At 45.6% G+C, this 24910-nt stretch overlaps 1 protein-coding gene across 1 annotated transcript in view; it reads right to left on the minus strand.

Annotated features, from left to right (window-relative positions):
- Positions 1-427: 427 nt before the first annotated feature.
- SMURF1 (SMAD specific E3 ubiquitin protein ligase 1) overlaps positions 428-24910 on the minus strand; it is a 127453-nt gene continuing 102970 nt past the window's right edge. The window contains exons 9-20 of the mRNA XM_087449237.1: positions 23524-23765; positions 22702-22786; positions 20970-21116; positions 19667-19865; positions 17720-17823; positions 12192-12306; positions 11009-11187; positions 9680-9817; positions 8534-8654; positions 7284-7485; positions 5537-5612; positions 428-3806 (exon numbers count right to left, since the gene is read on the minus strand). Of these exons, the coding sequence (XP_087305363.1) occupies positions 3707-3806; positions 5537-5612; positions 7284-7485; positions 8534-8654; positions 9680-9817; positions 11009-11187; positions 12192-12306; positions 17720-17823; positions 19667-19865; positions 20970-21116; positions 22702-22786; positions 23524-23765 (1708 nt within the window). The 3' untranslated portion in view covers positions 428-3706. The remainder of the gene's footprint in view (positions 3807-5536; positions 5613-7283; positions 7486-8533; positions 8655-9679; positions 9818-11008; positions 11188-12191; positions 12307-17719; positions 17824-19666; positions 19866-20969; positions 21117-22701; positions 22787-23523; positions 23766-24910) is intronic.

Here is a 24910-nt window from a genome sequence, read left to right on the forward strand (position 1 = left end):
TAGGTAGAGTTTCAATTTGGGAAGATGAAAAGGGGTTGAATATATAGTGGTGATGGTTACACAATACTGTGAATGTATTTAATACCACTGAATTGTACATTTACCAATGGTTAAATTAATATGTGTATTCTACCATGATAAAACATATAAAAAAGAAAAATAAAAACCCAAACCAACAAATATGACCAACGTGTGAAGGATAAGTCAAGAGAGTCGAAACTTTCTTGATCCCAGTTTTTGCTTGATAGAGCACTTGAGACTGACTGCCATGTTTCCATTAGTTTCTTCCACAACTCTAATCTTACGTTTGTCTGTTTTCCTTAGAAGGCACTTGCCAGCATTTCTGACCATTGACTTCCTTTCTTGTGGGATTGTAAAAAAAACCTGCAATCTCATTTCCACACCAAAATAACAGATACCAAAAATGTAAAGTCGTGAGTTTATTGCATATGTAACAAAATGAACCTGACCTCCTGGGTCCAGCCTGCTGTACAATCACTGTTTGTTTTGTGTTTCCAGCTGGTTCCATAACCACGTTAAATAGAACTAGTATTTCTTTAAATACTTTTGATTTTGACATAAAACAGAACATTAGTGTACAACTTTCACAAAATAAATCAGCAATAAAAACAGTGGGAAGAATAACAAGGATAGCAGCAATACTTAAAAACAAGACATTACAAAATAAATTAAAAAATACATTATAAAGTGGTTGAGAAACAAAAATAAACAAATTTTAAAAATTCATACTATGTTTCGGGAAGGCTGCCGTGTGGCACCCACCTGGCTGCAGGTGGGGTGGGGCGGGTGTGTTCTCTGCAGAAGGCCATTCCCGCCAGCTCCAACATGAGGACCACCCAACCTGAATTTGGACCGGACGGCTAAGCAAGCCGAGGGGCCACAATCCCAGCCGGCGGGCAGATGCTCCCCTCGGAAGTCAAGGAGCTGCACTTACGTCACCCAGGCAGCCCCCCCCGTTTCCCGACCTAAAGCACTGGCAGAGCGGTGGGTGGCTACGTCCCTGAGGGTCGGCTGATGACCGCTGGGGAGGGCAAGCCTGGAAGTCGGGCCCCTGAAGCGTCTGGGCAAAGAGACGGGGGAATGGCGGTGGTCGGGGACTACTGAGAAGAGCGACAACGACAGCACGCGTGGACGGGGTTCACGCAGACCCCAAGTAGCATAACTGGGAGCCTTTACCACTGCTTCCCACACTATTCTCTGGGGGGGGGTTCAAAAAGCCCAATCCATTGTCCATATTTAAGGTTCTAGAAGTGCAGTGCCACTGACAGATAGGCCCGTTGGCAAGAGTAAACGGGAGCTCTGGAAAGTTCTGCTCTTTCAGGCTCCTTGATAACACTCGCACAGCGGACGAGGGCGCCCACGTGCAAGTGTAAGTAGAAGAGCAGAGCCCCAGGCCCTGCGGACGGGTGACCCATGTGTCCCGAGCACCCACGGGGGAGCCAGGACACGACCCTCTGGATCTTGCTGAGGTGACCCCTGACACGAGAGGGGCATGGGGCTGGCAGGTGCAGAGTCTGCCCCGCCTCCTGACGGCAGGAAGGTAGTCTTAGAGGAGTCGAGTGCCACATTCCCGCGAGCCCCTAGTTTCCTTCCTAATTACTGCCGATTTGGCCAACAGCACAGGAAAAGCAGGCGGGTCTTCCTACCTCAGTGGTGAGTCCTCCCAGTTCCCTGACGGACATCTGCTCCTCCTCTGTGGTTTAAGTTCACGGCAGGGAGGAGAGCTATCTAGGGGGTGACGGGGTCTTTTCATTTTTCATTTCCTCACTCTTCCAGAGGAAGACTACGGGGGAAGACTGCAGGGAGTCATGGGGGAGCCAGCTTCTAGAACGCCCTCAGAAAGTATAATGGTAAACGAGACACAGGATAAGCCCAACTGGGGCAAGGCAGAACTTGTGAAGACTAAGCCCACAATTTGGCCTGGACTTTTTGAATGGATTGAATTTTCCTCCGCAGCCAATAGCACTCGACATCCCTTCTGTCCGAGAACCTCGGTAAGGGCCCCGAAGTGTGGCTCTCTCACAGCTCCGAGAACCCACAGCCGCCATCCCGGCCCCCAAACTGGGCGGCCTCTTGTTCAGGACCGGGTTCATGGCCTAAGAGGTCTGCGTGCTCCCCACGCCAAACTGCAGACTGCTTCCAGGCAAGCGAAAGAACCCCAGCAAGATGCAGAAGGGTAAGTACGCCTCCAAACACCCCAGTCTGAAGTGACACCCCAGTATTAGGGACAAAAAGAACAGGTGAAACGGTCGGCCGAAAACTTCTTCCAAACCCACCTCAGACCCACAGCTGGATCCCAACGCTTAACTCGGAAACTTCCACAACGAAATTTCAACAGTGAAATGTCGTGCTAATGAAGTACCCTGCACCTGTCCCCAAAACAAAAACCACCACCAAAAACCACCCAGAGAAGCTGCTGCTGCTGCTGCAGTTTTTCACTGAAGTTGAGCTATCTCCAATCAAGCCACTTTGTTGAAATACTGTTTGAACTTTCGTGCAAATTGGAAAATAGTGCTAGAAACTCAGGGTTAGGCTTGCTGTGGCCTTGCTCATCATACGAAGAAGACATCTGGGCAAGTGAATCGAGTACAATTGTTAGTGTCACCGTCTGACGTTGGGGAAATGGGCCGAATGGGTCAGAGTGGAACGGGCCCCTCTGCTGCCAGGTCTACACCCACGCCCTATTCGTGTAAAACAACTTGGGGTGGATTTAGGTCATCGAGGTTATCCATACCCCGTCTTCCTTTTAACCTAGTCTGCACAAAGCCAGCAGCTACAATAACAGAATTTTGTTTTGTTAGTTCAGCTCTTAGCAATTTCCGCATCACCGTTTGTTAGTATTCAAGGGACCCAGTCGATGCTCTTCTACATACACATGGTGCAGGAGCCACAGCTTGCGACTGGCTGCGTGGATCTGAGGCTGGTTTTGGTCTGTTCTTTTATAAGTTCCATTATGTGGTGTTTTCACTGAAAAACATATTTCAAACTGGATAGATAATGCGGCAAAAGGGTCTCTTAAAAGGAAAGATCATTTTTCTCTACGTGAAACGAATTTTTCAGCCAGGATACCCTGAAAAGAAACAGGTCTCCAGCGAAAGCTGCCCCATTCCTTTACCTCTCCAAAAGGGAAGCACATTTTTGACTCAAGCTTCCTGCTGTGGCAGAATTCCAATAAGCGTGTATTATACAGTTATTTCTCAGTTAGAAATCGATCTGCCGCCCAGAGCAGGCTGCTGGGATGAAATCTGGAACCGAGCCACTGAACTTGCAGAGGGGCCTCAGGACTTCTTGAGACACACTAGCTAGCAGAGCTACCAGTTATGAACCCTCAGTTAGCAGGCCCAGCTCCATAACCGCGGCTCGATGCTCCATAAAGACACAGGGCAGGGGGCCTATCGCCACGTGGTACAACCGCAGCAGAATACCCTGCGTGACCGAAGCCAAATGCTAAACCTGGCTGCATTTTATTGGATGGGTAATGGAAAAGGAGGAAAATATGGGTGGGAGCCACCAACCAAAGTCCCCCCGCCCCCCTCGCTCCCCCAACGAAAAGGAGGGGAGACAACCCTTTCCCTCAGGTCATCTAGAACTCAGTGCCTCAGCCAGCTTCGCAGGAGGCGCACAGAAAGCTCTCTGCTTTTGGTCTGGTGGTGGTGAGCTAGAATCTGTAGCCTTTGGCTGCTCCTCACTCCACAGCAAACCCACAGGTCTCCTCCACTGCGGTCAGCAGCTTCTCGTAGAGCTTCTCATAGGACTCATAGGGTGGAATGTCGATCCGGTTAAAGCTGGGACAGGACAAAAGAGGGAGAGTCGCTGCTGGGGGCCGTCTGGCCCTAGGACCCGCTTCAAGGACAAGCACAGGTGGGAGCAGCCACAAGCTAGTGTGTGTGCGTGTGTGCTCCCGAGTGGGAGCACGCGAGCGTGTGTAGGGGGGATGGAGCTGAGAGAAGGGAAAACACCTCAGTGCCTAGTTCTGGGGGCAGGGGAAGGTGGAGGAGAGTTTTCCTCTTCCCCCTGGGACTTTTCTGCTTCTAATGCAAAGATTTTTCAATCAACACAGCAAAATAAATCTTAAGATCTTTAAAACCAAAATAAAACCAAATTACTATTTACTGGTTATATTGAGACAAACCTCTCAACTTGTTTTGTTTGTTTTTTGTCTTTGGGAGAAATTATTTCTCTGTACCAGGAATACCCTCTTTGCAGACCACCATAATCCAGACTGGCTGGCAGTCAAATCACCACTAACAATTTACCGCACATCTATCTAATCCTCTGTGACTGGATCTGAGACCAAAATAGGGCAGTCTGGAAAATTCCCTGCAAAAACAAATTGTATCTCAAAACTAATAAAATGTCAAATCCCTGATAGATGAAATAAACATTAAATTTATGACTCAGTATTTCCATGGGGAAATTCATTTCCAATGTTTGTGTAAAGAAAAAGACACCTTTTAAGAAGCTATTATCTCAGCAAATCAAAAAATACAAAACTGTGACCCAGAGGATCCAGAGTGGCATGTTGAATTATAGAGGTTAAGCAATTAAGGATGGTTTTTGCCAAGAAAGAGTTGAGGTAAATGGCATGGCAGTCTTTTTTGGGAGCTTTAGCCTCAGAGGATATTTTTCATCTCCGTTTTACTCCAAGCATTAAACTATGAAAGGACAAGGCATCATGAGGAGGACGGCAGCCGCCGAGCATCAACATGGTCCCAAGCATCAACATGGCGCCACTCCTGGACCAGCCATGCTGGGGACAGTGCTCTGTCCGCTCGCCATGGTCTTGGGAACAGCTTTAGTAGCCTCTTTCACAAGTGTGGAAAACCCAGTTAGCATATCGAGGAACTTGCCCAAAGTCACATATTAGAGGGTGTCATGGCCAGCATCTGAACCCACAGCCTTGGGTTCCAATCAGGAACCTTCCGTTACATCACGATGCATCGCGACATTTGGAACTGGTTCTCCTGAACTAAAGGCGGCTGTTCCTTTCAATAAGTGGTTCTGAGACAAAGGGTATGTAAGTTCCGTGACTTTTAAACCACAAAGGAAATAATCCACGATGGATAATATTTAAGTTAAAACTTAGGGAGGAAAGATTTTTCAATACACAAGGTGCATCTGTCACAAGCAAGTTCCCAGAAGGAAAAGGGAGCCCCATGAAGACTACTAAGTCTAAGTGAAAAACTACAGTTTTCCCCACTGACGGACATGTGCGCACATGCGTGCGCGCACACACACGCAACAAGACCCAGCAAAGTGAACGCTGGAGCCCGCTGGAGTGGGAGCTAACATTAACGATAAAGGGGCAAAACTGGTTTCACAAGCGAGACTTCTGACAACCCTCACATGTGACACACTCCAAGCGCTTATCCCATTTGACACTGCTGCTACAGTGGGTCCTTATCCGTGACTCGGCATCAATGAAACTCGGGGTGCTACAGATAGGACACGAGCTTAGGAAAGTCCTGTGGTGACCGCACACGCGGAGACAGCCCCCAGGGACCGGCGTGCTTACCAGGTGTGGGCCTTCGGGAGGTTGTCGGTGTTGGCGTCGATGAGGTGGATGGTGAAGAGCCGGGGCCCTGCGGCGCCTGTAGAACCTTACAAGACAACATTCTAGTTAATGCACTTCAGACGCAGAGCCCGGGCCCCCCTGTGACCACACCCTCAGCCCCGAGTCCCAGTGGGCTGTCCTGCCACAGGGTCGGGGAGCTCACGGGGCAGCGTGAGCCTCTGCCCAGCTGACATGCCTACGGTGGCCATCAAGTGACTGACATCAGACATTTCAGAAAATCACAAGGGCGGAGCAAAGAGGTGAGAACCCTCCTGATGCCCCCAACCCTGAGTCTGCTCCAGGCTCCAGTGAGGGTGTGTGAGGAGAATATCCCTAAATCACCAGCGATTTTTTTTTTGAACAGAAATGTTTAGCAAGTGGGCCCACTGTTGACAGAGGACAGCAGCATTATAAGAAAAGCAGAGTATGGAGTCATGAAACCTCCCAGGCACAGGCACAACGCGAAAAGACATGAAGGCCTGGGACCAAAGCCCTAGGAAACAGAAATAACTTCTCTCACTGAAAGAGGTCCTTAAAATAAGGGAATGTCTACAGGGAATGTTCTAGATGTGAAATATATCCGTTACACTACTGCAAAGTTCAATTTATTAAATTTTAATATATTAATATTCTTCACTTGACTCCTTCTAGCTATCAAGGTTATCAAGTGACAAAAATCTGAAATTTTACAAATCACAGGGCTAGGGAGAAGCAGCCTGCGAGGACTTTCCCAGTTGGCCGAGGCTGACCATGAGCCCCTCTAATCCCCGCCGTGAGGCACACACCCTCAGTGTCTATAGACATCCACCTCGCCCTTTTCCAACCCCCAGCTCCAGACCTGGGTGAACCAGGGACCCAGTTAGAGCTGGAAAGGATGAGAGAAAGGATGGGTACTTAACTGGATAGTGGAGCCTATCAGACAGTCCACTTGTATAGATGAGGAAACTGAGGGCCAGGGAGGACCCCTGGAGCTAATGACCCACATGGTAGCAGTGGACTTGGCCTCTTGATATACTTAGGGCAGGCCTCTCTCTCTCCTGTATCCCAGGGCCACAGTTAAAGAGCTGCTATCAAAGATTCGGAAATGAATCCATAGTGTACTTTAAAAACTCTGATTTCTTTCCCTAAAACCTTGTTGCTCTTTGTACCCTTCCTCTGTCAACCAATTCTGTAGGGAAAGGGGAGGCATCGGCTCCACTGGGCTCTTCCTTGCTCAGGTCTTTCCAAACTCAGCCCCGAGGGGGCACCAGGCGGGCAAGCACCCACCACTGCTGCTGCAAAGACTTGGGCTAACTCGAGGATGTCTCGCCTGCTGATTCCCGTGGCCTCAGAGATACTGGGAAAGGTGGGCTTGAGAGGAAGTGGGCTTTATTTTGCTGAATTCTCATCCAAGTATTTATAGATTTTTTCTTTCAACTTGGGCAAAGGATAGCAGAGCCTTGAGCACTGGGAGCTGGCAGAGATAAGAGCATCATCTTTTATGGAGGGAAGAGGGTCTCACGGCCACAGGGAGCAAGTGTAGCCCTCTGCCAGGTGAGCGCCCCCGCAGGGCTGAGCATTTGTTACGAAAGAACACGTGCACGTCGTCTTCCAGCAGACGTCTCGGGAGAACAGCCCCCAACATTCCAGTCCTTCCTGCCATGGCCCAGTAGAGAACATGCCCTGTGCAGACGTGCAGTGCCAACAGCCCCACCTCCATGTCAGTCACCTTGCAAAGCCTTGAAACCTTGGAGAGGGACTCGCGTCGACCCAGTCACGAACTGTAGGAGCCTGGCCCTCCTTTCCTCATCGAAGGTCTCCACTGCCTGCCAGAACCACCTGACGATGTTGCTGTCGGCCACGCAGTGCTTCAGCCGAGTGTTGGACTTCCAGTCGTTCAAGTCTATTTTATCCAGGCCGCCTATGATCAACTGGGAAGGCGTTTACAGGCAAGTTACTTCTAAAAATGTATAAACCAATGTCACGACAAGCCTCCCAGGTTCCCACTATATGACAGGAGTTAAAAACTGGGTTCCCAAAGCAAAGAAGCAGCTATGTCCAAATAAACTAGACACACATTTAGACAAGAAGATAAATCAACAAGACGCCTGAAACGCTACGCTCTGCCTTTCTGACCCCTCAGGCTGGTCCCAGCCCTGGGACCACGGTGCACAGCCATGATAGGACACTGTCTTACACCAAGTCTGGGTCTGTGCTTTTGCACTGCACTGGGAGGAGGAGGAGGAAGGAACTGAAAACCCGAGCTGACTGTAAAAGGGGGCCACAGCCCCGTGATCTCTTGGGGACAATGGTACATGGAGTTTAAAGTCTGAAGAGAAGGGAATGCAGCACGAGTCACGTGTGTGTTTCTGCAATTGGCTTCAAAAGTTCCCTCCAGAGCCACTGCTGTACCCAAGGGAGGCTCTGCATGGCTCACAAGCTCTCGGTGGCTCACTGGTGGCAGAGAGACTGAGAACAATTTTAATGGCTTGAGCTATTTGGCACCAAATAGAGACAGATAAGAGATGAATGAATGGCTATGTTCAAGGACATGAAGCATGATTAGAGAAGACAATAACACTTTGTTCTGAGTCTAATAATAGCCAGAATAAAAACAAAAAGTTGACATTATGGGAGAATTTGGTTATATATGAGATAATTTCCTCAATCTGAGGTGAATACACAGGAGGGGGCTAGAAATCTCCACTGCTAGAGATCCTGAAAAATAGGATAAGCCACAAACACCTTGAACAATTTCCTGAGAATTATCCAGATTCACTGCTGCCAAGTGGACACCCGGCCCATCACAAACAGGTGCAAACATCCTGGCTCCTTCTCGCTGTAGCCCTGACTCTGTTCCTCTGGGAGCCCGGACAAACTCCCGGGCTTGCCTCACTGTAGCCAGGTTGTGAATCAAGAAAACAACCATCACGTGTGAACCCTCCAATGTGGATGTGGCCTAGCACAGTGACCACGTACCTCCAGTTCCTTCTGGTCAAAAGGCTTCAGTAAGTGTTGAGGAATGAGTTCATTAAAGCCTTTCTGAAGAGCTAAGAACTGGGCTTCAATTCCTCTCATAAACCTCCAATTTACATATAACCTGAAAGAAAAATTCACAAATTGGAAGCAATACCAAATGGTTCATGAAAAAAGTTTTTCTCCATTAGTAGGTCTGACATCTGCTGAACCTAACACCCTGCCCGCCAGGCCTCCCTGGAGAAAAACCCCCCAGTTGGTAGTACCTAGCCCAAGTACCAAGTTAAAAATAAATCAGTACATCCCCTTATCCATTCTGATTCTTTACTAAAAGTAGCAGTAGGATTTAACGTGACCTGTTCCAACAACTGCCATAATTTAAAAGTATATTTGAAAATAAATACAGGACAATGTGACAACTACACAGCAGTCTGATGGCTTGAGCATGCAAACATGTCCACGTTTCTAAATTTCCAATGTAAGTGACCAGTCATTTACTGGTCTTATGAGGTGGAAAACAGATTACAATGGAATAGACTTCCTTGAGACTGATCTTTTTTTTTTTTTTAATTTTATTTATTTATTTTTTTCCCCCCAAAGCCCAGATAGTTGTATAGATAGCTAGTTGTATGTCACAGCTGCACATCCTTCTAGCTGCTGTATGTGGGACGCGGCCTCAGCATGGCCGGAGAAGCAGTGCGTCGGTGTGCTCCCGGACTCCGAACCCGGGCCGCCAGTAGCGGAACGCGCACACTTAACTGCTAAGCCACGGGGCCGGCCCTTGAGACTGATCTTAAGGAAACTTCTAGGCCTCCTCCTCTCTCCTGTGCTCGCCACCTTCACAACCAGAATTGGGCAGTCACTTGAAAGTCCTTCCTCAGTTGGGCTCTGGGGTCATTATTCTCCCTTCAACAGGTCAGCCCTGGCCATGTCAGGCCTCCTCCAGGCAGAGCTCCCACCGTTGAACCTGACTGTTTCTGGAAGTCTCTTCTGTTAATGTGATTCTGGTCACAAGTGCTGGCAGGGACAGGTAAGCCTCACACAGCGAAGGAGCCTCAACAATCTAAACATGAACCTAGCCTTGCCCAGGACGCTCCCAGGCACCTGGGTGTCCCCATCGGCGACCACCAAGGTTCCCCAGAACGTTACCGGACATATTCTTTCTTGTTCTCCTCTGTGACAGGAACATTTCTGCCGTTGGGTTTCAGTTCATGCTGAAGAATCCTCCCGAAAGCATTGTGTTCCACACAGAAAGTGTGGTCCAGCACAGGGGTGATATCGTTCTCTCTGTGGAAGTTAGGACAGAAGATGGATGTCAGTTAGACCTTTTCTCCCACAAAGGCAATGAACGAAACATTAAATGGAACAATCCAGCAGAAAGAGAGACAGGATTTACGGACTGCCAGACCCAGGGCTGCAAGAGGGAGAAGAGAGAGCCTGAGACGGACAGAGAGCTCGTGTGAGGGCAGGAGGGCGCTGGGACTGGAAGAACCAGGAGACCAGAGCTCCACACGTGTCCTCGACTCGGCTTTCTCAGTCACAGAAGGAGGGTGACGGTAGCTCTACCATTCTGTGATTTTACGAGACACAGCAACCTGATTGCTCTGCAAATCGAGTCTATGAGCAGAAAGGAGGGAATCGTGAAGGGGAACTGAGTCGAAGGGAATCAGCCTGCACACAGCCACACCAAGAAAATATTGCTCCCCCTTTTAAGGTAGCCTTTCCAAATGCATCCGTTCAAACAAAGCAGCACTTGAAAGTTAAAACTGGCTCCTTAATCTGCCATATTTCTTGAAACACAGACAGAGTGGAAGATTTTCTATAGGATGAAGGCCATAACCCCTGCCAGCCACCATTTCAAGTTGGGACGTGGGAAATGAGGCAGACCAGACGCAGGATATAATCGAGAGGCCTGACTCGCGTCCAGTTCATCCATCAGCTTGTCCTCTCTCTGCCAGAGCCTGGATCTGCCTGTCATTCCCGTGAAATTAGCTCATTCACAAGGACCCACGACACCCACAGTTTACCATGTTACCATGCCTGTTGCTTTTAAGAGAGTTTGAGGATAATCCTAAAACCAAGGTGACTGGATACTAACTTTTTTTGATACTTTCTTGGCCCCTCTAGAGACAGACTGGAGGCACCCTCAAGTGTCAAAGACCAACCAACCACCAATGGCCTGGGGATTACCATTCACCATCACAGCTTAATAACTTAAGGAAGGGGCAAAAGAACTGTCCATGAAGGGAAACTGGCCAAACACTATGAGGAAAATAAGTCAATTAAGTATTTTTGTTAAATCTACTTTTATGTTTCTAGTTTAAAACAATAGTTTATTTCTCTTCTCTAATTTCACCCCCATCCCCTACATATATACACATGTGCGTGCACACACACAAAACACATGTATCTGGCATACACTAAGACAAGTGACTATGTATGAATTTTCAATTAACTGAACAGTGAGTCAATACTTACAGAATCCACACTAAGCTCTTATGTAGTTCTGGGTCCACCGATTCTAAATCAGAGAGCTGGATGGGTTTCCCCAGTAGCTGCTTATAGAAGGGAACGGTGAACCCCCCATTTATGTAGTGTCCGTGGAACACAGCCAGACCCATGATCCGACCCACAAAATGGAAGTAAGACAAATGGTCCTGTAGGGGGCACCAAAGAACATGAATTCATTAGAAAAATGACCAGCCAAGATGGCTATCTTGCGCTTTCTCCAAGCTTCTTGGGGAACAATCCCATGGGCAAGCAAACACTGAATCAGTTACTCACAGGGTGTGCTCAGGACCCAGTGAAAGAAGGCTGCTGAGGTGGTTGAAACTAAGAGCGCGTCTTTTGGATAGATCACCTGAACATTTTATATGTTCTTAGTTCGAACACTTCTCAGAATTGCTACATAATTTATGAGACCCAATGCAAAATGAAAATGCAGAACCCATATTCAAAAATTAAGAATTTCCACATAGTGACAAGACAGAATCAAAGCAAGTGTAGGCCATTCTGAGTGCAGGGCCTTGTGCTCTGCACAGGTCTCCAGCCAGGGAGCCGCCTGCTCCGCCTTCCCACTGCACACACAAAGGGCAACTCCCCTTCCTCCTCTTCATTCCTCCCCCTGTCCCACAAGAAAGAAGGAGAAGAAATCCAAAGAAGGAAAAAAGAGAACACAGAAGAAAATAAGTATGAACAATCCAAGTCAAAGAACCACTCTAAACCCAGAGCTGCTCCGGTTTGTAACCAGGGAACATCACACGTCTACTTTCAGGTTGGAATTATAATCAGATAATTAGTCAAAACGTTGTTTCGATGTTGGTAAAGGTTCCGTCACTTTGTAACCCACTTCTCAGAATGACACCATCAACAAGTATGGTCATCATACCAGAGGGCCCTCAAATGGCAATAAAATGCTTTGAGTATATGAGCAGCTCAATTTCACTCTTGTTCTCTCTGAAAACAAGATACCCAATCACTAAAACTACAGGACTGAAATCATCCATCTTAATCCAGTTCTTACTCTACCTTTCAGAGTTTTATTTACCATAGTCTTTGAGTAAGTCTATAATGAATAGACCAAGAATTGAGACTGAAGCTGAAAATCCATTTAAAAAATTCTCCAACTAAATTCCCTACTTCTTTATTCATTAATACTTACAGGGTTGATTGAAGAATCTGGGTTGATTTGCAACATGTAAATATTGTCCGTAGAATATTGGAAGAGTCCATAATATGGATTCAACATTTCATGGCACAATAAATAAAGCCACTCTCTAGGAACAAGAACAACAAAAAAGCATTTACATGTGCTAAAATTTCTAGTTTTAGATCTTAACACAAGGACTGATTCATTATGCTCTAGGACAAAATAGTACAGAGTGAAATGAGCAATTGGTGAGGATTCCTGGCTCTCAGTAGAGCTCTTGAGATATAAAGGAAACAGCATAGAAGAGAAAAACGAAAGTCGTTTGATTTGAACTGTTAGGACAAATATGAATGACTAAGTAGGAAGATTCTATCTGAGAAGGAGGACAGAAAGCCTAAACCTCTGGCCAGGAAATGGAATTAGTGTTATCAAGGGCAAGTAGAAGTTATATTTGCCAAAAGCAGGATGGTTTCTGGAATCAAGATCAAGAAGATCCAAGAAGAAACTTGGGACAATCTTGAAAGGAAAATGATTTCCCATGGAGGGGCAGTACCAATGGGAGCTCACTTTTAGGAGAATGCAGCCCTTTCCACAGCCTTCACCCCAGAGGGATTCAGGAACAGCCGATGGACGGGAGGGTGAGATAAAGGAGGAGACAGTGACGGTGAGAAGTTAGAGGAAGGATTCTGTGCCAGGGCCAAAGGGCATATTGTGACTTTTTTCCTTCTAATTCTTTTCTTTTGGCTGCTGAAAAAAATCCTAACTCTGTCCAGAAACAGAATGAGACCCCCTATAATGCCCATCAGAACATAATTTTCCTTGGGATAACCGCTGTAGCACTGAGAATTTGCTTATGTTTTCTAACTGTGAAGGTGTGAGGCTCTCCTCCCCTGACTCCCCAGGGCCACTAGGACACAGGGGCCTTCCTTTGGAGCACAACCAGAGCTGTGGTTTACATTTACTTGTGTAATTCTTTGATTGATGTCTGTACCTCATTAGATTGAGAACTCCTCTGCGTGGGGAGTCTGGAGGGGTGAAGGGGGCACAGAACATGTTACTTTGCTCACGGCTGTATCCCTGGTACCTCGTAGATGGTAGAGGTTCAATACTGAATGGTTAATGAATGAATACAATTCTCACAAGGGCATGCAAATTAGAGGGGTGTTCTCCCTTAAGAAGATTCCATCTCATGATAGATATATTATTTATTTTCATTCTTTCATTTTACATTTTGTTACAATGGAATTCAGTGAATGAGTATGTTGTGGTGCCTTAAAAGACGAAATAAAAAATGTTGAAGCACTGGAAGACAAGCTGAGGAAATCTCCCAGAAGTAGGGGGGAAAAGCAAAGATGGGACACAGAAAAGATGAGAGACATAAGGATCGATCCAGGGAATCCAACATCTGAGTAACAGGCATTTCAAGAGACTAAAGCAAGGAAATGGAGGAGAGGAAATTATCAGAAAGTAAAATTTGTTCACTCAGCAGATATTTATCGAGACAAGCGCTTGCTATGTGTTAGCTGCTCTTCTAGGAACAGGGGATTCAGCCGTGCACAAGTCAAAGTTCCTGCCAGCGCAGTCTGTGTCTGTGGAGATGCAGACACAGGGGAGCAACTCAGACAGCCCAACAGGCCTGGTTGCGATAAGGGCTCATTTAGAGCGCGGTCAGGGCGGGCCTCCTGAGGGTGATGTGTGAGTGCAGACCTGAGCGAACGGATGGAACAAGCTACGTGAGGATCTTGGGGACAAGTTCTAGGCAGAGGGAACATTGAAGGTGGCTGGCAAAGCAGCTGTGGGCCGGACAGGGTCGGGGTAGGAACCTGGAGGGCCCACCAGGTAGATGGAAAGCCTTCGGGGTCTCAGGAACAGGGAATGACACGGCTGAGGTTTTAGAAAGATCATAGTGGCTGTCCCTGGGAAACAGCCTGTCAGAAAAGTGAGAAAGCAGGCAGACAAGGGCATTGACTGCCACAGCAGTCAGGAGCGAGAGGAGAGAGGAGATGGGCTGGGGGCCTGAGCCAGGAGGGGGGCAGAAGGGGAGGGGAGGTGGCTGAGGTATGACTCTCTTCTGAGGGTAGAGCTGCGAGGACCACAGTGGATTGGCTCTGGGAGGCGAGCGAAATGGGGAGGTAAGGACTACTGCACAACCTGAGCCAAGTGGGGTGGTTTAGTGAGCTGGGAAAGATTAGGGAGGAGCTGGTATGAGAGGGGAACTCAGAAATTTTGGACTGTTAAGTGTAATAAGCTTTAGAAATATCCAAGGAAAGATGAGAGGCGGCTGGGTAAACAAGTGTAGAGCTGAGGGGAGAGAGGGAGCCGGAGGCACACGTTTGGGAGTCGTCACTACGTAGACAGTATTTAAAGCCGTGGGACTCGGAGGCCATGCACTAAGGAGGCTCCAGGACTGAGTGCGGAGGCAGCCGATGTTCAGCGGTAAGGAAGAGAGGGAAGCACCAGCAAAGGGGACATGTAGTGAGCCAGAGGGAAAACCAGGAGTGTGTGGAGTCCTAGAAACCAAGTGGACAAAGTGCTTCGAGAAGTAGGGAGTGACCAACTCCATCACATACACATACTGCTGACAGACCAGGGGAGAGAGAGACTGAGGGGGCATCACTGGGCTTGGTGAGATGTAGGCCATCGGAGACCTGGACACAAAGGGCTTCAAAGGGCAGAAATATCAGCTTGGAACGGGGTCAAGAGAATGTGAGGGATGTGGAAGCAGGAATAGGGATGCACGCAACTCCTTGGAGGGATTTTGCTATAAAGAGAACAGAGAATCAGGGAGACAACTGAGAATTAAGCATTCTTGAACAAATTTTTGTTTTTCCTGGAATTTCTAATTGTTTTTCTTTTCACTTTGCTTTCTTTGTCTTTATTGCCTCCTTTTAGCTTAGAAAGGAAGAGGATATAGTGTCCAGGGCAGGTTTTTGCGGGGCACGGCATGTTTGTTTCTTTTAAAGGAGTTATCATAGTACATTTGTATGTGGACGAGGTTGACCCAAGAGAACGGGACATTTTGCTGAAATGAGACAGATGTGAAATAACAGCAGAAGCAGAAGGGCCTGGGATGCATTGTGCAAGGGGGTGCTGCTCCTATACAGAAACGTGCGTGGGCCACCCAGGGCCCCAGCAGGGAAGGCCGACACGTGGGCACAGATACTGGCAGACGGGATATGTGGTGACAAAATACTCTTCAGATTGCTTCTGTTTCCTCAGTTAAATAGGAAGCAAAGCCAGCAGCTAACAGTGAGGACGGGGGGTGGGGGCCAGCCCCATGGCTTAGCAGTTAAGTGCGCGCGCTCCGCTACTGGCGGCCGGGGTTTGGATCCCGGGCGCGCACCGAGGCACCGCTTCTCCAGCCATGCTGAGGCCGCGTCCCACATACAGCAACTAGAAGGATGTGCAACTATGACATACAACTATCTACTGGGGCTTTGGGGAAAAAAAGGAGGAGGATTGGCAACAGATGTTAGCTCAGAGCGGGTCTTCCTCAGCAAAAAGAGGAGGATTAGCATGGATGTTAGCTCAGGGCTGATCTTCCTCACAAAAAAAATAAATAAATAAGAGTGAGGACAGGGGGAAGTGAGGCTAGAGACCTGAGAAAGAGAATGGGGGGTGACGAGGACGTAGCAGAACTGCAGAAGGTGCCACAACCTCCCCGTGGTCTGTGGCCATCAATACAGAGAACGGCCCGTGGCACGGAAGTATGTTTTCCTCTAGCCACATGCAGCTGCTCAGGTGAGGCCCACAGCAGCCTGTGGGTGGATTCTTCAGAGCTGGGGTTCTGCCAGACAAGTACAGCAAATGGAAAGAGAGGCAGGGGAGTCGAGCGGAGGCACAAGGTGGTTGTGACGGTGGATTATGGGTAAGGAGGAAGCGAGGAGGACAGGATGAGGGTGAAAAACAAAAAAGGTGGTGGAATCTATGGATGATGGGTGGTCCCGGATGGGGTCAAATAACTTCTGGTGAAGAAGTGACTAAAATCAGACTGTCATCAGACCACTGTTCAGTGACACTGGGTGCTGGAAGACAGTACAGCAATGCCTTCAAAGTTCTGTCAAATGAAAATTATTTTTTCCTAGAGGTCTATAAAAAGCCAAACTATCAGTCAAAGTGTAAATTAAGAGACACTTTCAGATGCAAGATCTTGGAAAATTCACCTCCCACACACCCTTTCTAAGAAAGCTAGTTGAGGATATACTCCAGTAACACAAAGGAGTAAGCCAAGAAAGAGAAAGCTATGGGATCCACAAGACAATGGCTCTAACCCAGGAAAGCAGTGAAGTCCCATGATGAGAACTGTGCAGAAGGCCTAGAGAATCATCAGTCAGATGGACAGTCTTCACGAGGGAGATACATGGAGGAAAAAGGGTAGGTGGAGGATGGCAAAAGATGAAGTTTGATGGGGTAATAAAGGCAAAGTATGGTTTTAGAAAAAAAAAAGAAAAAGAAGAAATTGTTGGAAAAATTAAAATTTGTTCAAAAGGATAAAATAAATTATAGAATACCACTTAACCCCTCAGCAAACAACATTTACATTGTCATAATAATATAAACAACGTATTGATTTTTAGCTCTTACAAATAATAGGTAGACAAGCACAGGAAACTTACTTAATTTTGGTTACAGAACAGAACACAAATCTTCAATCTTGACAATATAAAAGTAACATTACAGATGACAGAATGTAAGAGGTAAAGGTAGAAAGAATGCTGAAGGGAAACTTAGGAGTATTAATATCCTTTTCTTATGAAAAAGAGAGGTTGAGAATGTCTCCATTTGATGAATCAAAAACTAATGGTGAAAACACATTATGTAAAGTTCCAAAGACAATGAATGATAGACGATCTAAAAATATTGATATGACTAAACTGGGATGTGAGAGTATTAAATTAGATTCTCACAACCATTATCCAGTCTATCTGTGTCTATGACCATAAATCATGAAATCAATAGATAATATCTGAATTCAATCAATTTAGCGATATACAGGCACCTATTAAAGAAACAGTTCAAAGAGCAAAAAAGCAGTTGTTTTGAAGGTGAAAAGAGGTAAAACAGGAAATGGTAGCTTTTCATTACTATATTCTATTTTTAAAATCATTTGCATGAATTATTTTGACCAAAATTTCATTTTACACAATTCCTTTGATACAAATGCAATTTACATGCCTTCCTCACACCACTGAAAGTCCTCTAATGACAAAAGCAGACTGCCTCCCAGATTAACTCCAGGAGCAGGTCCTTCGTGTTTCAGGTTCAGAGATGCCAGATGAAGAAGGGGCTAAGTCTAAAAGTTGAATTCTCGCTTTACAAGAAGTAAATGAATGGTGAAAATCACGTACATTCTGAAAGGTGATGGCAAGATGCTAGTGTGCACATGCTCTTAGGAATCCTTATTCTAAGAAAGCTTGCTGAGGTCCTGACCGCTCCAAGACAGACACCAGAAAGGGGCAAACAACTTCTCTCTGAAAATACTTTATTACAGCTCTGCTGGAATCCATGTGGCAGAAAGGGTGAATAAATCAGCATCTCACCTCGCCACTCCACCGTAATCCAAACCTTCCTCTCCACGGAATTTCACCATCAGTCGTTTTTTCAAGTCTTTTGGTCGCATCTTCATTATCTGGCGATAAGACTCCTACATATCAAAAGTACAGATTCAGAGAGAAGAACTTTTCTTTTTTTTTTTTTTAAACAAATGCTCAGTTTATTTATTTATTTATTTATTTTTTAAATTTTATTTATTTTTTTCCCCCAAAGCCCCAGTAGATAGTTGTACATCATAGTTGCACATCCTTCCAGTTGCTGTATGTGGGACGCAGCCTCAGCATGGCCGGAGAAACGGTGCGTCAGTGCGCGCCCGGGATCCGAACCAGGGGCCGCCAGCAGCGGAGCGTGTGCACTTAACCACTAAGCCACGGGGCCGGCCCTAAGAAGAACTTTTCTTATTCTTAAAGTTATAAAAAAATTAAAGGTTATTGATAATGGAACCCGAATAAATAATTCATTCAAATCCGAGCTCTATCTGATTCCTATTCAGAATGTTTATTTGGCATCTAGTACATTGCTGCTTCCATAATCTTTTCTCCCACTGTCTCTCCCTCAGAAACAACAGCAAAGCAAATACATGCCAGGTAATACAGTACCTAAAGGAAATAAAGATATTATATTTTCAGCCCAATCACTAATGACTTAAGAACAAACGTCCTCACTAGAGTTGATTTTGTCCACACAGATTAATTTTAATGTGTCCATACTGTGAACAATTTATATATTTTAACCAAAAAGATGTTACTAGAGAGTCTGAATATTAAAAGAATTCTGAGTCTGTTTTTATATCTGAAGTGAAAAATCACATGATTCCCACTGACTCAAAAAGCAAACAAGAGTTTAAGTAAGACATACAATAGCTTACCAGAAACACAGAAAACATGTGGCCAGCCCAGCAGTCCCTCAGATTCACCATGTTCAGTGGAACTAACTAAATGTCTGTAGATATTTCAGTGATAAGGCACTTAAGAATTTTTTCATGCTTTCAATTTAATGTAATTCAAACCCTACCATCCCAAGAGGGAAAGAGGATGTTGAGTGGAAATGATCTGGCAGCAAAATGTCAATAATTCAGCTCTTTTCTATCCCTGCCAACCATTCAAGACTGTCTAATGGGCAAAACTGGGCACTTTAGCTGATGCAGACACTCATCCAATACTGGCTGTGCACGAGCATCAAGCATGGCCCTGGGTGCTTCCTCAGTGCCCTTCGCTGTGGAGAAGGCCGCTGGGCTGCTACAGCCATGGGACTCACCCTCCACGCCTCCCTCAGCTGCTAGAGCCCGGTGAGAATCTGTGTTCAGTGCTTACCCAGGCTCATTCGATCACTTGTGCCAATAATTCCACAAAGGAAGGCAGGATATGGCCCAAACACAGTTGAGATTTTACCTTATGATCATATTTTCCTTGAGAAAAGGGCCCTGCGACAAGACAGCCCTGCCTGTTTAGGGACCCTGACCCCACAGAGTTGCTGCATAAAGGATAGGACCCTTTCCAGGAACCATCTGATCTTCCTATTTCCAGAAGAGACAACAGGGTGGCCCCTTGGCCACTAAGCTTCTCTGAGGAGGCAGTGCCATTACATGAAATTCCGTTCAAGGCAACAGCAGAAGGAATGACTGGTTCTGAGGAAATCATGCAGGTTGCAGGAATATATAATCTGCACAGTGAAGGGGATTTACAATATTAATTAGAACTAGTGTCTGTACAAATCTCTAGGTTTCACCTCAGAAGCTATCTAGTTTTTAAACTTTTCCCATAGAAGAAAATACAGTTCCCTCTCTCTACACAGCCTTTGGTCCTGATAAACCCTTGCAATTCACTGAGCAATAAAATCGACACCTAAAATACCAAACAGAAAGAAGAACTCCCTCTCTGTTCACAGGGACGAAAAGTCTATGCCTGACTTGCTAGTGGCACTGAATTCCATACCTCAAATATTTCTTCTCTGGAAACTTCGATGCGGCAATGCCCAGCTTGGGGTTGCTGAAGTGAAAGTTCGTGTCTGAGGACCTTCAGTTTCTGGACTAAATCTCTTTCATATCTCTGGGCGGGAAGCTCCTCGTCTTCCACAGAGCCCTCACTGGGCAATGGCAGCGGCTGGCTGGGCTCTTTGAGTTGGCACTGGTGACTTGAGAAGAACAGAAGCATCCAAGTCACTCCAAAAGCAGTGGCCAAGGGAGCTGCAAGCAATTCCCCCCGCTGCCTCCCTACTAAAGGGGCTAAGAAGAGAGTTCATTACACAGAACTTCGAACTTTTTTCTCTGACGACATAACTATGTACATAGATATGTAAAAACTGCTGGTGGCCACCATTAGCCTAAATATAGGCCTAGGATACAATAAAGGAGATAGCCCAATTCCAAACATGGCTTACCTCACACATTATCACTGCTATAAATAAAAACAGAAATTGCTCTCATTCATCACGCATCTCATATGTATCTACGAGACCGACCAATACACCATTAGATGCGCCTTGGCGGTTAGAATTCAATGGAGTTAACGCGAAAAATTTTAAAAGCAGATTATCGTGGAGGCGGGCAATACGCACAAGAGCAAAGAACTCAAGTGAAATCTAACTATTGCTCGTTTTCATAACCAAGAGATTTCTCAGCCCACTCACTAAAAGCAAAATTCCAGTAAAATAAAACGACTAGAGCGAGTAGAGGGACAATGTGACATTGGTCTTGTTCAAGTTTTGCCACTAATGTCAGCTGTCAATGAGAAGAGCTAGGTGGGCTCTTAGGTTCTGAGAACACCACACACCTGGAACACTGAATGTGGGATCCCAGATAATTCCCAGTTCCAAGTTATGCAGGAACGGCGGGCAAAGGAAAAGGCTCCGGCAGGCAGCCCCATGGACTGCGGAGCCCTTCCAGACAGTGACGAGCGGGCACTAAGGAACAACCTCATCTCACTGCTCCTCACTCTAAGGGCCACGCACTTCATCAGAGCGCTGCGCGCGGAAGCTCGTTCAGAAGTTGCCTGACCTGCCGTCGTGGTGAATTGTCTTTAGGCTGCAAGCAAGAAGAGCGTGGCAACAACATACGCTCCAGTACTGCTCACAGCTCACTTGAGAGTTTAAAACATGCCATTGCCACCAAATATTGATCATATTTTGCTTATGCTTACTCCCCACTAACAAACAATACAGCAGATAAATTAAGAAACATATTAGAAAACATTAAATTGTAAATGTAAGAGGTCAACAAAGATTTTGTAAAAGTCTTACTTCATGATGTGGTGTAACCTTGGGTCTGTAAACTGGGTTGTTCGGTTATTATGATCTACAAAATATATTCTCCCAGAAACTGTACTTCTGACTTCCCAACCTGGTGGCAGTGGTCCAAGTTCATCACAATTCACACTGTTAAGGTCTCTACCAAAATGGAAGATACAGAGAGGTTTGTCCATCTGCGTATGGAGGCATAAGACCAAAACTTCAGCGAGAGGAACCACAGGAGTCCCTTATCAACACGGCCATGTCCCAGTTCTGCTAAAGGGACAGTCATGGTACTACTTACGCCAAACTCCCACTGAGTCCAGGCCTCTGTGCTGCAAGAGGCAGCAAAATCTGACAGATCAAAACTGAACCTTCAGAGCTTATAACCATGATAGGGAACACTGTCTACCGGGCAATGTCATCTCTTACACGCAAGAGGGCCAAAATAGTAGGAAGTATCTGAATGCTTCCTGAACAAAGTTAAATTAAATGCTCAAGGTCAGAAAGGTTTCTTCATTGAAAAGCTCCCAGACAGCACAAGTTTTTTAAAGCTAAAGGGGATGTATTAACATGCACTTGAAATCTCACAATTCTAAATAGTTGCCCCGGGAAAAGGCATTCTCATTTTCTAGTCAGCTTTGTTAAGCGAGTGTTTCTAATTCTACCTCTTGATTAATTATCTCAATACAATCTACAGTCACATGGGAGCACAGCATTACTGACCAAGATGCTCTTCTAATTAGCACAAAAGCCTCACATTTCTTATAGTAGGCACCAAAGAGATACCTCATTCATTTGCAGGTAATATTTTCATTCTAATTATAGATATGGAATCGTAAATTCAACATAGACTTGGAAAATCAAAGACAAGAAGCTTGTTCTCAGATGAAATAAATTATGAATAAAAAGGTAATGAGCATTACTAAAAATGTTATTAGGTAGTAATGCTATTCTAAAACACAAAAATTTTAAAAAAAGAAAAAAAGGGAAAGCAAAGCAAAGAAAAAAAGAAACTTAACTCCATTATGGGGTGGGGGTGGGGGTCTCTCTGACCTGGGCTCAGATGTATGGCCTTGTAGAAGGAATTCGTATAGAAAAGCTTCATCTCCCCCAGGAATGGTCCCCAAGGGACTGAGGCAATAGGGACAGTAAAGTAGAAGAGAGAAAGGGTAATAGAGTCTTTATATTTCCTTTTTAACTTTTTATTATGGAAAATTTTAAGCATATAAAAAAGTAGAGAGAGACCACAATGAATAACCAACTTCAACAATTATCAACTCATCATCAGCCTGTTTCAAATATACCCCTATTGACTCCCCCAGCCCAATTATTTGAAGCAAATCCCAGACATCATATCAATTCATCCATCAATACTTTTAGTTTAAAATGAGAGCAACACGTCGTGAAGGGTTTACTTTTCAAGTAAGAGCACATCTGATCTAATCTAGGGGTGAGGGTCTTTTTCAGTCAAGTGATCTGATTTCAAGATACAGGATTGCTTTCTAAAGGACCCACTTGAGTTACAGCAGCTGCCATCTACCAGGTGGAGAGTCTGGAGGGGGCAGCAGAGCTGGGACGCTCACCCAGAGAGCCTGAGTCAGACACGCTCTTTGCACTGCCACTCTTCCAAGTTTACATCTTCAAATCTAAGGGGCTCTATCATCCACAATCCAGGGTAGGGGGGCGGTCCAGGCAACCACTGGAAAACCGGCTTTGATGGTGCGAATTTTAGAAAACCTACCTTGGTATCCTGGGGTCGTGCCACGTGCTAACTCCAGTCTGTGTGTGCAAAAAGTACACTTGCCCCTGCACTGTTGTTCTTTGCTCTGCATAAGCAATTGGGGGATGCAATTAGTTCAATTCAATTGCAAGGAAAGTTTTCAACCAATCCTCTAAGCACAGAATCTAAGCTTCCTTTCAACATTCTTTAAAATCACTGAGAAGAGGATTCGAAAGGGCAGTGGTTAACTTCTGTCTGACTTCCTCACCTCACAAGCCCATGTGAACAATTGGGTGGATCTCACTTCCTCCCATTCACGCCTGGGGAGGCAGTGTTCTTATTCAGCCACACCCCCCTGAGATGTTGTATGTGGATCTACACCTCAGGACTGACCTTACCTTGCCCTCTGTTATCTCCACATGCTCGCTCTTCTGGTATGATCTTGCCTCCTTCATTTAGGTTCTCCCTCCGTGGTTGTTAAATGATCGCTTCTTTTCACTTCCACCCCACGCTGTCCTCTCCACATTCAAATCACAGAGCACTACAAATACCCTCATCTAGCCCCCGCATCCTCTTGGTTTTCTTTGGTATTCATTTGCCCAAAATTTTCACACTATTGCTAAACTGGGAGATTGGAGCAAGTGCTGACAAATTCATGATGAGCAAGATTTATCACTGGCTTTTTCTGGTTACTTGTCTTTACACTGACATAACCATCGTATGGCACAGCTCTGCCAACATCGGCAGCAAAGGCGTGTACAAGTTACTAAAAAAAGGTTCAAAGAATTAAAGCTCTCTGACACATTGCAATAACACTTGGGATGGCAGGGTGAATTCTCTCACCATAGCCTTCGGGCAGTTCTGGTGACTGGTGGCCATGGGGTCGGTTCTGAGGTGTCTGTAGTGACCCTCGGACCTCAGGATTCCGTAGTCGCTGTGCCTGAAGTCTTGAATCTTGACTTGGGGATTCCACAAACCTGCAGTTCCCTCCACCCGCAGCAGCACCAGTACCATCTGTGTAAGGGGCTGGTTCCTCCATGAAGCAGCTGAGCGGCCTTCCAGGCCCTGAGTCTTCATACACCGTTCTGAAAGGGAGGAGAATGCAGCACGCATGGGAACACCAGCCCAAGACAAGTACCTTACAATTCAATGCGATGCTCTCATATCTGTTTATTTTGCTTTTCTTGAACAATATAGACTGTCCCAAGTGCTTAGTTTCATAAAATTCATCCTGTCCTATTTAAATAAACAGACTTTTCATGAGGCACAAGTGGCCAAAAGAAGCCATATGTAAAGTGCCACGGAGGCCACCTGAGGGATTTCATCCTCGGGTGGAGCTGAATGATTGGAAAAAAACCAACGTTGCACCAGGAGCTCATGAAACGAGGTTTCATTTTTCTTGATTTGAAATCAAATCCAAATACTCCATTTGCCTTGTAACTTTATTCTATAAAAGAACTCCTAGTTACAAAAAATACTGCAATGACTTTAAGTACTCTTTAACACAAATCTTCACCCCCTGAATAATTTAAGACAATGTACTAGTCTATTTTCCCTTATAAGCAAGTACTTTTCAAAAACATTTTACATTGAAAAATTTAAAATTTATACAAAAATAGAGAGCCTAGTTCAATGAATCCCCTGGACTAATCACCCAGCTACACAATGATCATCTCGTGGCTATTCTTCCAATTTCTCCCTCCACTGGATTATTCTGAAACCAACCCCAACATTTTACGATTTCATCCTTAAATATTTCAGTATACACTTCTAGAAGATAAGGACTTTTTCCATTATCATGACTAAAAAAATATACATTTGTTTTTTTTAATATCATCAAATATCAGTCAGTGTGCAAATTTCTCCAGTCAATTGTCTCATTAATCAGGATCCAAATGAGGTCCACACATCGCATTTAATAGGTATGGCTCTTAGGTCTCTTTTATTATTAATTTATAGGTTCTCTTCCTTTTTATTTATTTTTCCTACAATGCATCTGTTGAAGACCCTGGGCTGTGCCTTCCACACTTTACAGAGGGCCCCTCTTCTGGACAGTGCTTAACTGCCTTCTCTCGGGGCTGTGCAACACGTTCCCCCGTCCCCGGCATTTCCAAGAGGTATGTTCATGTCAGACTCTCTCTCTTTTGTGATGTTGTTAGCAACTATTAATGATTATTGCCCAGCTCCATTAATTTACTGGGGATCACAAAATGTGATAGTGACCAATGAG

The sequence above is a fragment of the Ceratotherium simum genome, chromosome 26 (genome assembly GCF_057802395.1).
Source record: "Ceratotherium simum simum isolate JZ-2026a chromosome 26, ASM5780239v1, whole genome shotgun sequence".
In the NCBI taxonomy this organism is placed as follows: Eukaryota; Metazoa; Chordata; class Mammalia; order Perissodactyla; family Rhinocerotidae; genus Ceratotherium; species Ceratotherium simum.